This window comes from Pangasianodon hypophthalmus, chromosome 13 (assembly GCF_027358585.1).
Source record: "Pangasianodon hypophthalmus isolate fPanHyp1 chromosome 13, fPanHyp1.pri, whole genome shotgun sequence".
Lineage (NCBI taxonomy): Eukaryota > Metazoa > Chordata > Actinopteri > Siluriformes > Pangasiidae > Pangasianodon > Pangasianodon hypophthalmus.
In genome coordinates this window covers 7,889,716-7,904,200 of record NC_069722.1, presented here as the reverse complement: position 1 = coordinate 7,904,200, position 14,485 = coordinate 7,889,716, and the positions used below count along the sequence as shown (strand labels likewise).

The following is a 14,485-nucleotide window of genomic DNA, read 5'->3' as shown; positions in this document are numbered from 1 at the left end:
AGAAATCAAAATACCAACATAGATATTGGAGCACACACTTGCTCCATCCCATCCCATCAATATTTTGGTAGTTTCTCTTATTTCTGACGATTCCAATTGGCTGGCATTGTGTGAAAATCCAAATTTGTATCAAAACCCTTCATAGTATATGAAATAAGAACTTTTCTATTAGGAAGTTTCCAGAATTTTCACACAGTCATGAAAGTCTAACCAATTTAGTAGAAATATATGTATATGTCTGGGTATTTTCCATGCCACATTTTTAAACTGTTTTCAGTTTTATCTTCACTTTTCACAGTTCACAGTTTTATGGAGCAGATAAATATAAAATTATTTTACAGACTGAGTAGTGGAGATAAAGGCTGCATTGTTTCATTCTCTTACCATAATCTACAGTATATTTTTATATTTTGGCTAGCCTACCAGGCAAGAGGAAGCCTGGCTAGGCTAAAGAGTAGTAGCTAACATAATGTAATAAAGCATGGTGATCTAGTATGCTTCTTAAGGGCATTAATACAGACTAAGTGAAACAAACAAGTATATGTATTTTATCTAACAGTTTCTAATGAAGAACATTGTGTTTGCGACCTTGACAAAAAGTCAAAGTCCTTGGCCAATGTTCGTCTATAAGCTGTGTTGTGTTGTGTCCTCACATTGCACACAAAAGATAATTCCAATCTGGCTAGAGTCTTTTCTTTTATATCTTTAATCTGCATTTTGTTCAGAATTCAGAAATTGAAAATTTGGATTATTTTTCTTTTTCTGGTTGTTGAACCTATTTGTCCACTGGGAAACAAACTATAGCTCAGACATGAAATCTGCTTGTTCTGGGAATTGTCTAGTGATTCGTCTATTCCTGCTAGATCAGTAAAATAAAACAATTCAGTGTCTATGAACGCTACACCACTGCGCGGTGGAGTTATGTTTCTTGTCGGTTAGTTAAAGCCAATTTTCTTGTTCATGTCAACACTATGCAAGCTATTACCACACCTGTTAAGCAGTGTTCATCTTAGCTCATAATGGTAAGTACAGCATTCTGAACTGTTCCTGCTGCTTTTCAAGAAGTCCCTCTCTTTCCAGCAAACTTCTCTTCTTCGGGAGGGCCTGGAGGAGAGTATGCAGCAGATAAATCCCCTGATTGCCTTCTCATGGCACTTTTGCTCCAGCTGGAAGCCATCAGCTCCAGTTCTGCAACACTCACTAATCCAGCTTTCACTGTGGAGGAGATCTGCACTGAGGGAAGGGAGTTTTAGGACCATCTTTCTACCACATGGGAAAAAAAACAGAGCAGCACCTGGACATGTTTTCAAAGAACTGAGCTTCAAATACAAGTCAAGGATTTACTCCAGTAAATGAAGCAATCAGAGTCTCACTGCTGCAGTCTACCATGAAATTATACCAGAAGCCCATGCAGAATTCAGGAGGGCTGAAATCAAGAGTACGGAATAAAACACTGTTATGGGAAAAATAATCAACAATGGAGTGATGCAATATTTTCCATACCTGTAACAGCATAACAGCTAATTTACCACAACAATTTATAAATAAACTGATAAGAATCACATGATACCTTTTTTATCCGTTTATAGTTACATTTAATGCTGTGGAATGTCCGGGAAACAAGTTAGTTCCTTACATAATAGAAGCTGTAAACAATTGTCTCCTCACCAGCCACTTTTTTCTCTAAATACAATGAAGCTTGTCATGTTACCAAGAAATCCTCAAGATTTCCCATGGTGGAAAACTTAAAGGAACAGCTTTACCTTTGACTATTATAAATCTCTGGCACTGGAGACTTCTTCCATGAAAGTTTAGTAAATGCTTCCTTACAGCAAACATATCAATAATTTTATGTATTTGTGGAAGCAGAGGCGTGGTCGAGCGCCAGTTTGTGAATGGAGGGTGTGAGTGGTAAGGAAGGCACATCCGTGGGACATTGTGTCAATGACAGCTCTGTGTTTCAGTGAGCGGTGTCGAGGATAAAGAGGGGAGAGACGAGCGCCTTGGGAAGGAGATCTGAGCGAGAGCTGCGCTAAACTGAGCCGTATGTGCGGTTCATTTAAAATAAAACCGCTGAAAAGCGAGTGAAGTCTGAACAGCCAATAAAAGAGCCTTTTTTTTGTTCCAAGCCTGCCTCCTGTTTCCTCATTCTCATCCCGACGCAGAGCAAGTGTCACAATATTCTTTGTTAAATAATAGCAATGTGAATTGTCTGTTAATATAGAAATGATATTGTATTAGTACGTTAATAGGTCACACCTTCTCACCTATCAGATTTGAGAATTCAGCAGCATATATAAACAAACATTTAAGTAGATGCCAATGGTTGCCATTTAGAAAAGAACTCTGCTTAAATGCCAAGACTTCTTAAACTACTGCAGGTGTGACTACATGCTTAATAGACTCACTCATGTAAAGAGGTTCCGTCAAATTCTTGTCCTTTTCCCATGAAAAATTCCACACCTTTTCAAGACGTCTTCTCCAGATTCAGTTTTGGGTTGAGGTATCTTGCAAAATAAATTTTTATTGTTTAACTTTATCATAAAAAAATGCCAAGAGCCTTGTTTTTAAGACAGACAGGAAGTTACTAGCTATGCATTGCTTTCAGTGCATCGGTCTTTTTTGCGGGATAAATTCCTTCACCTTTGATAAATGATGCATGATCTAGTTTCTTTGCTAGAAAAAAAACAAACACTGTTAAACAAGAGTAAGTGTTCTTGGCCTAGGCCTGTCAGTTTTATCCATTCTAATCATGATCACATAATGAAAATGTCACACAATCTTTCTGACTAGGTGTGGATTCGGGGTCGCTGAGTGGAGAGATTTCCAGGCTTCATAAAAGGGTTTACATTTCCTCTGGGAGGAAATGAGTCCCAGCAGCGGGTTGAGTCAGCACCGTCTGCCTCGAGGTTTGAAACATCTGCACAGCGCGCCAACAGGACATGAGAACTCAGGGGGGGAAAAAGGCTGTGACATTTCCTCCCTGCTCATTCATTCTTCCTGTGGTTTTCATTAAATGATCCAAAGCCAATGTTAGCAATTTCATCGTTATTAATTGTAAACTTAATTCAAATATTTGAGTTTTTGTCCCTCTATTACATGTAAGTGAGTCTCAACCTTTCACTCGTCAATGACCTAACAACAGAAGTAGTATCAGAGTGTCCCATTATTTCTAGCCTGTCCCTGGGTTGACAAGAAACCACCACTTTTTTTGGCACACTCTATTTACACGTATCTTGTTGGCAGGGACATTGATGGCTCAGTGGTTAAGACATTGGGCTATGGGATTTCTGATTGAAAGGTTGTAAGCTCAGATTCCAGCACCACCAAGCTGCCATTACTGAGCTTTAACCATCAACTGCTCACTTGTATCCTGTCTCAATTGTAAGTCGTGTTGGATAAAAGTGACAGCCAACTATACTCTGAAACCTCATATGATCTATACGTTGTCGTATATAGCTTTCATTGTTCATAAAGTTTAATTCATTTAAATAGTAAATCTATTGTTTATGTAACAAGCTGATATTGTTAGCACAGTGTTAGATAGCTAGTGTTAGCTTTCTGGTACAGTACTTTTTCTAATTACAATTATATATAATTTGCAGTTTTTCCTCTTAATTAATTTGCTCTGGACATTTTTCCCAAATATTGATGGCAATCAAAGCAAAGCAAACTACAAACTGCTCTGTGAAAATATCAACAAGAGGAACTACAGCATCTTCCTACAATACAAGTAGCATGATAACCTGAATTATCTGCACACAGAGGTATTTAAGAGTGTGGAATAGTGAAGTGACTGTGCAAATAAACTGAGCAGTTCAGTTCTGCGAGTACTGAGCACTGAGGTGCAAGTGATGGTGCAATTCATGGCCCCTTGTGCTAATTTTAATGACCATGCTCACTGATATTGCTCTGCCTGCTCAGGTTGACACCCTGATTCTCTCTATTAATATTATTATTTCAATTTCAAATTAAAAAAACTTAGCATGAGGAGTTCATTGCCAGCTGCACATGGTAGCAACCAACATAAACAAAATTAAATAAAATGTTCCATGTAAATAATGTGGTCTTGATGGTATCCTTATTAATGACTACCAAAATAATTTACTCCTACTGCTAAGACAAATGGTATCAATGCATCTCTAGTTTAATCTAAACCTTAATAACTAAAAACAAGTAGACTATAAATAATATCTTGGATCTTTTGTGTTCTTTTGGTGAAAAGTTCAGGAATAAAATGCCTCCAATAAGCAGAAAGAATATTACTGTACACATCTGAGCCAAATCTCTAATATATTCATTGGATTATATTCATATGTTAATATGTAAATCTGAAGGCATCTGATGACCCCACAGGAAAAAAAAATGAAGAAGCAGGCAAGAAGGTAGCACCTTTTCATATGAAGTAGACAGAGGAAAAAACTGGACACCACTACAAACAACTTGAGCAAACTGGCCAAGACCGGAGATGCAATATGAAAATGAGCCCTCTAACTAATCAGTAACTGTTTAGTTGTGTAGTCTGAGTGTACTAACCAACTTCATATGTTCCAGATGTGGGTTTCTGTGGGTTTTTTTGATGAATCATTGCATCCACATAATCTCACAAATGGAAATCATTTTGGTCAAAACAATGTACGCTAATTAACCATGTCACAGCAAAAAGTCAGCAGTGTATTTTGATTTATGCAAAATGCAGCAATATGACCTGAATATAGTATGAGTCCTAGTCAGTCACTGAGTCCTGTAAGAGGGTTTATTCTTGCAGTCAGGAGCTCTTGTGTAACCATGATGATCATTATCCCTCTCTCATTTCAAACTTCATGACATGCTAGACCATTCATAAAAATAACACAACCAGTGGTCACTTAATAACATACAGTATGATCCAAACTGTCACTCTGAGGTCTGTGTATGCCAGGGTCAGTGGTGTAGCCTCTGGATAGATGGTTTATGGCCATGTTTTCAGGCTGTTAGTGGCAAAAATCTGTCCCGCTCTACAACAGTTCTGGAAATCACACTGGGCTGGAGGCTACAAACACATTTTCTTAACACAAGATACACCATAATATCCAACAAGCATCTTACGGTCATCATGGACACAAGGTAGGCAGTATTTTTAGCTAGCATTCATTCATATGTGTTAAAAGCTGTCCAATTATCTACCTCAATGTGAAGGCAAAACTGTGTGTCCTTTTCAAATGAAAAAAAAAAAAAAAACAAGTTCATTCGGTTCCTCTATAGTTGTAAAGCTAGATATGTGAATAACTCTCCCTAGTCTTACTTAGACCTAGAACTCACGATGTAGCTGAAAAGTTTCTAAATCCTAAACTAAAAAATGTCCATTTCAAAATCTGTTTCAATGAAACTGACCAGTAATCATATACAACTTAATTACATCAAGCAAATGCTTGAGGCTATACATAGTTATACTGAGTTATGGCAAAATTTCCTTTTATTTAGTACAAATAGTGTTTAGTTCAAAATTCTAACTGGTCAGAAAGTATTGATTACTTTTCACAGGTTTCTATTAATGCGCTCCTTCTGATTATTGTTTCTAAGAGTAACAGCTAACTCACGGGAATTTCAATGGCTGACGCTGGACATAAACTAAGGCTAATAATAAACAGATCTTTAAAATCATTAACTTATTGATGTTTTCTGTAAGGACCATTTAACATTTATGGAAGGAGTCTCCAGTATCAGAGCTTTGTAACAATCAATAAGTTTTCCACCGCAGGAAACTGTTCAGGATAGAAGACTTTGCAGTTTAAAATAAATAAAATGAATAAAACCTTAAAATGAATGTGTTGCTTGTTACGTAAGGCATTAAACATTGTGGTGTGTGCTGTTATAAAAAAATAATCAACGACAGGGTGGTGTGATGCATCCTGACATTAAGTGAAGTTGAGTCAATAACAGCATGTCACAAAATGTTTTATTCCTCTTAAACCATAGCAATTAGCCAGCAATAACAAATTTAAAATTTATTCATGAACAACAATGCCATACTTGATACCTATTTATAGTTATATTTAATGTTAATTACTTCCTGACTCTTCTCTAGCTGTGAAACCTGAAAGGTCACGAAGGTTCTCAATCAGAAGCTGCACGTCTTTATTAATGAGTAATAAAAAGTCTACGCTTAACATCCTCTGACCTGACCCAATCTTGAACACTGATCTCTGGGACAAGGCTTATGAACTGCCCATTGATCAGTGAATCAGGCAGAGGAGGTAGGCCTTGATGGAGTACACAACGAGACTCAATCACTAAAACATTGCAGGAGTGCTCTCTGAGTGGATCCCCAGGGCTGGAGGCGACAAGCATGTCCTCCCGCCCCCTGCGGAAGGTTAAAGCTGAATATGGATCAGCAAGACGTGGTCAATGCCCAGAGCTAAATCTGATGGAGTGACATAAATTCAGCCCTTCACTCCAGTGGAAGCTGAAACAGACTGAAGGATGGTGAAGGACTCTTCTGAGTGCACCAGAACATCAATGCAGAAACACTCTCAAACGTTTATCTGAATTTATGTGCATCTATTACACTGTGTTATTTTTATCCCTCTTTCCTACATCCAGGTTTTAAATTCTGTTTAATAACGGTTTAATTACTAGTACCCTGATAATTCCCTCCTACAAAAAAGATATGCACTTGTAAATTATCTACCCATGGGTGATCTAATTTCAATAGAAGTGAAGACCTAAAAGTGTTCACTCCTAATGCAAATTGTGAGATGCTCAATTAGTGTGAATTAGAGTAGCAGGCTTTTCCTTCTTTGGTGTGGACCTTCATCTCTCCAGTCACACAATTCAGTCACGATAGAGCGTTTCGCTTTTCTGAAATGCACTTCAGCGGCTGATCCTTAAGCGTGACCGAAGAAACTGGAATAATAAAAAGACAATTTTACAATCAGTGCCACAGTTGACCTGGCCTGAGGCTCTGATAGACAAGCTCAAATCCACAGCAGTCAGTCTGCATTAGTCCAAACCTGGCTTTTCCTCTGCAGGCTTTCGTGCAAACACAGAACACAGAGGAGGCTGCGATGGGTGTCAGCACGATTAGGACGGTCATGTGCTTGCTGTGCAACAACAAAAAGCCAAGAATAACCCAGTTTCACGCTTTGCCAGATGACTCAGGCAGCATCTGTAGAAAACCTAAAAGACCTTGGCAAAAATTCACCTAACATCAAGGCTTTTATTCAGGCTACAACTAAACAGAAGAGATAAAGCACAGTACATTTCATTATGCTTAATCATAGTCTTAATGATTTTATACCATGGATCGTACTAGTAATACTAGACAGCACACATTTACCTCATGTTACCAAATACTTAACTAACTACAGTACTGGAAATAGCATGCACTCTAGCTAACCTCAGAATTAATCTGGGAATCATATGAAAATATGCGATCATATGCGATTTCTGTGTCAAATGATACTAAGCTAAACTTTTCAAGAACTTGTACTGTAAGTAGCAGCAGTCAATAATTACGCAAGCTGACCTTGTTTCTAGTTGGCACTAGAATGTCTAAGTACACAATATCAGCGTTTCCATACAGCATCGAACATCCAGCCATAACATTAATTAGCTCGATATTAGGATGCTGAAACTTTTCCTTTGCCACCAGAAGAGAAAATCAATTAAGAACCAGCCCTGTTGCTAATAAAAATAATGAGCTTCTCTGCTGATTAACATTACAATAATATTAATGTTCCCTCACTGTGCAGGCCACATGCACATGGCTGCTTCCTGGGCAAATTAAACAGGACATCATGTCATTAATACTGCAGAAGGCATGTACCCATGACTAAATATGCACCAGTTGGGCTCCTGGGAGCTGACATGATAACGCTTATCTGGAATTGGTTTCCCAAACCTGCTGTCACACTAGGCGTAACAAATGCAATTAGAAGTAGTGTGAATTCAAGGAGCTTTGCAAACTTTTCAGCAGTCCATTCAGATCATTTTTGTACATTATAACTAATGACACTGCTTTGTACCTTCACCTGCAGCTTCTTCCTTTTTTTCCAAAGAGTTTAAAAAGAAATTTCAAACAAAAGTCTACACTTGAAGCTGACTGAAGTATCATGAAGTATCAAGCAGCACTTCATATCCACAGTGAAACAGCGAAAAAAATAACCAACGAGGGCTGAATTATAAAAGTAGTGATGCACTGAGATAAAAATTCATACCAAAAAGTACTAAAAGTACCAAAAGTAGTAAAACTCGGAACTGAAATGTCTGTAGCTGGGAACTATAGCTATGAACTGCAACTAATTTGTACTCCTCTTTTATTTGGAAAAGAAAGCAACTACTAGACACTGTATAACACCAATATATAAAATATCGCCAATAAGAGCTCAACATGCTCTATTTAACCTACAAAACCGAACATCCTCAACCGCAGAGAATGATCGTTCATCCAAAGCAATTATTTTTCAGTTAGACTTCGCAATTTGACGCTGTTGTTTGTGAATTTTTTTTTGTCTTTTTCAAAAACATGCTACAAATGGCACCGGTTAAAATGTTCAACCTTTTTCACCATTTTCGGCAGTCAAAATTTTGGTGCATCCATATATAAAAACCTGTTCAAAACAATAAACTGACAATTACAAGTTTATAACATGAAAATTCATTCAATGCCTAAACACCAGAAAAGATTTCAAAGGATTTGGGCAAAATGTCTGAGGCTGAGAATCCTGCGTTTAGGAAGAGCCGGTGGTTACTTTGTGGCATGTGCAACCGCAAGCAAATGAGTCACAGAAGCATCGCCTGCCATAAGCTCATGAAAAGAGAGAAAAACAGAGTGGAGGCAGAGAAAAGGCTCACGGATCACATTAATATTCCCCTAATGTCCCTGCGGAAGCAAAGAGTTCCTGCAAAGAGTTTACACAAACAACTCCGACAGACTGAACTGGGGGGCCAGTGCCTCAAGAAATGACTGTCTAAACTCAGTGTTTAATGATTAAAGCAACGAGCATATTAGAACATTTTATTAAGATAAATACTAAACATACGCCTTCTCTGGGTGAGTATTCATATGAAACACAGCAGCATCTACACGACTGCCCTGTTGCTATATAATCATAATATAATATCATGGATATGATCATCCAAATTGTTCCAAACCACGTACATATCAGTGACACAGTATTTTAACACACTACTTTATTTAGTCAAGGAGTGAGATTCTGGATGTAGCCTACACTTTAGAAAACGTTACCAAAGCACTGTTGAATTCTCTAATCTGCTCAGTCAGAGGGTGTTGAAGAATTTTCTATAACAGCAGCTCTGACAGTAGTCCTGGACAAAAAACTGGACAGAAAACAATCCTGTAATTCCAGAGTCGTCTTTGAGACTCGAGGCGTCTTTGAGAAGACGGTGGACGCAGATAAAGTGGTAACAGTGTTTGTCAGAAACTGAATCATACGTGTGTCAGAATGATGGACATGATAATATATTGTACATATGGTTCTGATGCAATATAATAGCATACAAATACTGGTGTGTAAATACGCACTTGGATATGAACTTGTTGGACGTTGTTAATTCAAGGTCTGAAGATAAACAACATCTCATAACAATAGCAATTCATATAACGCAATTTGTGTGACGCAGTAGGAAGGTTAGAGTTAGGATATTCTCTCAGATTCTTGCTCTTGGCTGGCAGAAGTGGAACCTTAAGGTGGTCTTCTGCTGTTGTAACCTCAAGGTTGGATGTTTAGCGTATGCTGAGATGCTTTTCTGCTCACCACGGTTGTAAAGAGTGATTATATGAGTTTCTATAAACTTACTGGCAGCTTGAACCAATCTGGCCATTTTCCCCTGACTTCTCTCATCAACAAGACCCACAGAACTGTCGCTCACTCAATGTTTTTGGTTTTTCACACCATCCTATGTAAACTTTAGAGACTGATACGTGTGAAAATCCCAGGAGATCAGCAGTTTCTGAAATACTCAAACCAGCCCATCTGGCACCAACAACCATGCCACAGTTAAAGTCACAGAGATCACATTTTTCCCCACTCTGATGTCTGATGTGAACGTAATCTGAAGCTCTTGACCTATATCATGATTTTATGCGTTGTGCTCCTGCCACATGATTGGCATAAATCCTGCATAAATGAGCATGTGTACACGTGCTCCTATTAAAATGGATGGTGAGTGTATATAAGATGTACAAGAGCATACTGAAATCAATTATTGTGTCTAAACTAGACGCTACTGTGAATCACGCATCCTAAATGAATAACTTTACATTTGCACCGCATTAAAAAGTTCCATAATTATAATTGATGGTGTAGGTTATTAATTCAAAGCATCTTCAGTTTGAAGGCCAGGGACTCAGCATGCAGGAACATTGACACTTTGCATTCATAATTTTACAATCTGCATACTGTAGAAAATGTTTTATAGTCATTTATTGGCCACTGGGCCACCATGACTAGCTCAGGTATCCTGCACTGATTCAGCGCAATCTTTCAGCGCAAGTTACTTCAGTGGATGAAGGTTAGTTGAACTAGTTGTGGTGGCTCAGTTAAGTTACAGAGGAGAAGGTCGTGTGTTCAAATCCCGACATCAACAAACTGCCATGACTGGGTCCTTGAGCAAGGCTCTTAACCTTCATCTTAGTTGTATCCTGCATCAGAAAGTGTCAGCCAAATGAGCAGATCTACTGGATTATGTGTTTGTAGTATGTAAAGATATTACAGTAGTTTACTGTAAATATGTGCTACAATTGTTTGGTGTAAATTTTACAGTAATGCTTTTACAGTGCATGCTCCTGGAGTATATCTGGGGTTCATCAAAAGTAAATCTGACTTCTAGATTTCAGTGAAAATCAAATCACTGCAGTGTGATAGCTGATCCGAAACTGTGCTCCTCACTCAGCAGCTGAGAAGGTGAACATACTGAGCCCTGTTTAACTCCAGCCCAGAAGAGAACATTCTGTTTATCTAACTTTAACCCACAGTAAACTTCAGATCATTTAAGAGCAGAAAATGGCTCTCGACGCTCGCGCACAAACCCCGATGCTACAAGCCCTGAAATCCCAGAAGTGGCGCTCAACTACTCACCAACTGCTCCTCTCTGCGCTGCGGATTTCAGCCAAACGCCGCACAAGAGAAGCGAAAAGGCGAAGAATCGGGAAATCCGCGGCGGCGGCATTCTTACAGCAACATCACAGAAGTGCCCGAGGCGGCCATTCGTCCATGTTTACTGCTCTGGATGAAGCACAGAGAAGTGCTGATCCGGAGATGCCCACTCTGCCCCCTTCTCTTCCCTTCCCTTCTCCGCGCCTCTATTGTCCTGTGCAGGGAGGGAGGTTGTGCGCGCGCAGGCAGGCGCAGGCAGGCAGGCAGGCGCGCTCCCGTACTGGTGCGGAGCCCGCACGCGCCCTCTGCTGTTACATGTAAAGCTACAAGAAGAAGAGGGAGAAGCCTTTATTTGTCACATATATATCACACCACAGTGAAAGTGTTTTCTTTACATATCCCAGCTTGTTAGGAAGCTGGGGTCAGAGCGCAGGGTCAGCCATCATACAGATTAGAGGGTTAAGGGCCTTGCTCAAGGGCCCAACAGAGCCACCACTGCCCAACCGCTGAGCCACCACTGCCCACCCGCTGAACTACCACTGCCCAACCGCTGAGCCACCACTGCCCAACCGCTGAACCACCACTGCCCAACCGCTGAACCACCACTGCCCAACCGCTGAGCCACCACTGCCCAACCGCTGAGCCACCACTGCCCACCCGCTGAGCCACCACTGCCCAACCGCTGAGCCACCACTGCCCAACCGCTGAGCCACCACTGCCCAACCGCTGAACTACCACTGCCCAACCGCTGAGCCACCACTGCCCAACCGCTGAACTACCACTGCCCAACCGCTGAACTACCACTGCCCAACCGCTGAGCCACCACTGCCCAACCGCTGAACTACCACTGCCCAACCGCTGAACTACCACTGCCCAACCGCTGAGCCACCACTGCCCAACCGCTGAACTACCACTGCCCAACCGCTGAACTACCACTGCCCAACCGCTGAACTACCACTGCCCAACCGCTGAGCCACCACTGCCCAACCGCTGAACTACCACTGCCCAACCGCTGAGCCACCACTGCCCAACCGCTGAACTACCACTGCCCAACCGCTGAACTACCACTGCCCAACCGCTGAACTACCACTGCCCAACCGCTGAGCCACCACTGCCCAACCGCTGAACTACCACTGCCCAACCGCTGAGCCACCACTGCCCAACCGCTGAACTACCACTGCCCAACCGCTGAACTACCACTGCCCAACCGCTGAGCCACCACTGCCCAACCGCTGAACTACCACTGCCCAACCGCTGAACTACCACTGCCCAACCGCTGAGCCACCACTGCCCAACCGCTGAGCCACCACTGCCCACCCGCTGAACTACCACTGCCCAACCGCTGATCCACCACTGCCCACCCGCTGAGCCACCACTGCCCAACCGCTGAGCCACCACTGCCCAACCGCTGAACTACCACTGCCCAACCGCTGAGCCACCACTGCCCAACCGCTGATCCACCACTGCCCACCCACTGAACTACCACTGCCCAACCGCTGATCCACCACTGCCCACCCACTGAACTACCACTGCCCAACCGCTGAACCACCACTGCCCAACCGCTGAGCCACCACTGCCAGTGTTATAAACATTATAACATATAGCTGTTATAAACTATATGTTATTATTAGTGAGTAGTGCACCTGCAATAAAAAATGTTTCAGAGCTTTTCATACTTTTAGTTTTATGGACACAAATGTGATAGCAGGGTGACAGAATTCAGGTAAATTGGGACAACAGCATTTATTTTCTGGCCTGATAAGTGTAAGCATCAAAGAGGAAGTTGACCTCAAAAAAATTACTAATACATTCCACATATACTATATGCCCAAAAGTTTCTGGACACCTGACTGTCACAACTATATGTGGGTTTTCCCTAAATTATTGCCACAAATTTGGAAGCGCATAATTGTATAGAATGTCTTTGTATGCTGTAGTGTTACAATTTCTCTTCACTGGAATTAAGGAACCCAAACCTGTTACAGCATCACAATGTCCCTGTGCACAAAGTGAGGTCCATGAAGACACGGTTTGCCAAGGTTGGAGAGGAAGAATCCAACATCTTTGCACAGAGGAAGTATCTGCCCAGAGCCCTGACCTCAACCCCACTGAACAGCTTTGGGATGAACTGGAATGCTGACTGCACCCCAAGCTTCCCCACTCTACGTCAGTGCCTGACATCCCTAATGCTCTTGTGGCTGAATGAGCAGACATCCCCACAGCCACGCTCCAAAATCTAGTGGAAAGCTTTAACTTTAATAAGGAGGTTATTATAACAGCAAAGCGGGACTAAATCTGGAATGGGATGTTCAAAAAGCCTATATGGATGTGATGCTGAGGTTCCACAAACTTTTGGCCAGTGTATTTATGATGCATACATAGCCTACATAAGATGTACTACTCTAACAAAATAAGCATAAAGCTATTTTAAATCATGTACAGATGTTTATAATTGAATCATTTTCTAGATGTCCCAAATTATCAAACACAAAATTACTGAGTACTGTGATTATTACTTAATCTGTTCATACTGAATTTTAGAAAAGATTGAGTATCAGTGTGGAAAATGTTGAAGATTTTCTAAACCTGTTATTGTTGTTGGTGGTGTAAGAAGTTATAGAATGTCACTTAGGCCAACATCTTAATTTTACTCAGTCTGCTGTGTTCATGCAATTTTAGAATATGTCGATGATGGATCTGGAGAAGATTTTTACAAATCTTGTTATTGAAATGTGATTTATCAATGTCGTGAATAATTAAGCTACAACCACATAATGTTTTAAAGATGTAATTGAGGATGAAAATGAAGGCTTGTGTCCCAAATTACTAAACATGCTGTCCCAATTTACCAAATATTACATTAAAAAATATTTTCCGTCAGTCTTGACGAAAGGGTAAGCCATGCTTCTTTAGAATGTGACGTAAACATTGACATATACTTCACATGTAGATAGCCAACACCTTGAGAATTTCAGAAATGTATCATGTGTTTGGGTGTTTTGTTTTATTAATGGCAAGAAAGCTTAGACAAAAATGGAAATTCAAAAAACTGTCCCTATAGGCTACTTCAATATCTCATAGCAATGGCACCACCACAAATGTTGCCCAATATAAATGTTAGCACAGCTGTGGTCTGTAACATTTAATCAGGGTTCTGCATTTTATTATTATAATTATTATTATTATTATTAGTAGTAGTAGTAGTAGTAGTAGTGATGACTGCAGTGGTGGAGATCACTAACAACTACTACCAACTGTTTTAGGTACGTTGTTATTATATAATTGTTGATTAGTCACTTGAATTAAATTGATTCAATAACAAAATAAACCATGTCAATCTGAAATTGTCATGGAAAAAGCATGAGAACACACACAAATATGATCAT

General features: G+C 40.4%; 1 protein-coding gene across 1 annotated transcript in view; it reads right to left on the bottom strand.

The window, feature by feature from the left end:
* Window positions 1–11,326, bottom strand: part of fam171a2a (family with sequence similarity 171 member A2a) — a 47,250-nt gene extending 35,924 nt beyond the window's left edge. The window contains exon 1 of the mRNA XM_026916785.3: window positions 11,082–11,326. Within this exon, the coding sequence (XP_026772586.1) occupies window positions 11,082–11,172 (91 nt within the window). The 5' untranslated portion in view covers window positions 11,173–11,326. The remainder of the gene's footprint in view (window positions 1–11,081) is intronic.
* Between the last annotated feature and the right edge of the window lie 3,159 nt (window positions 11,327–14,485).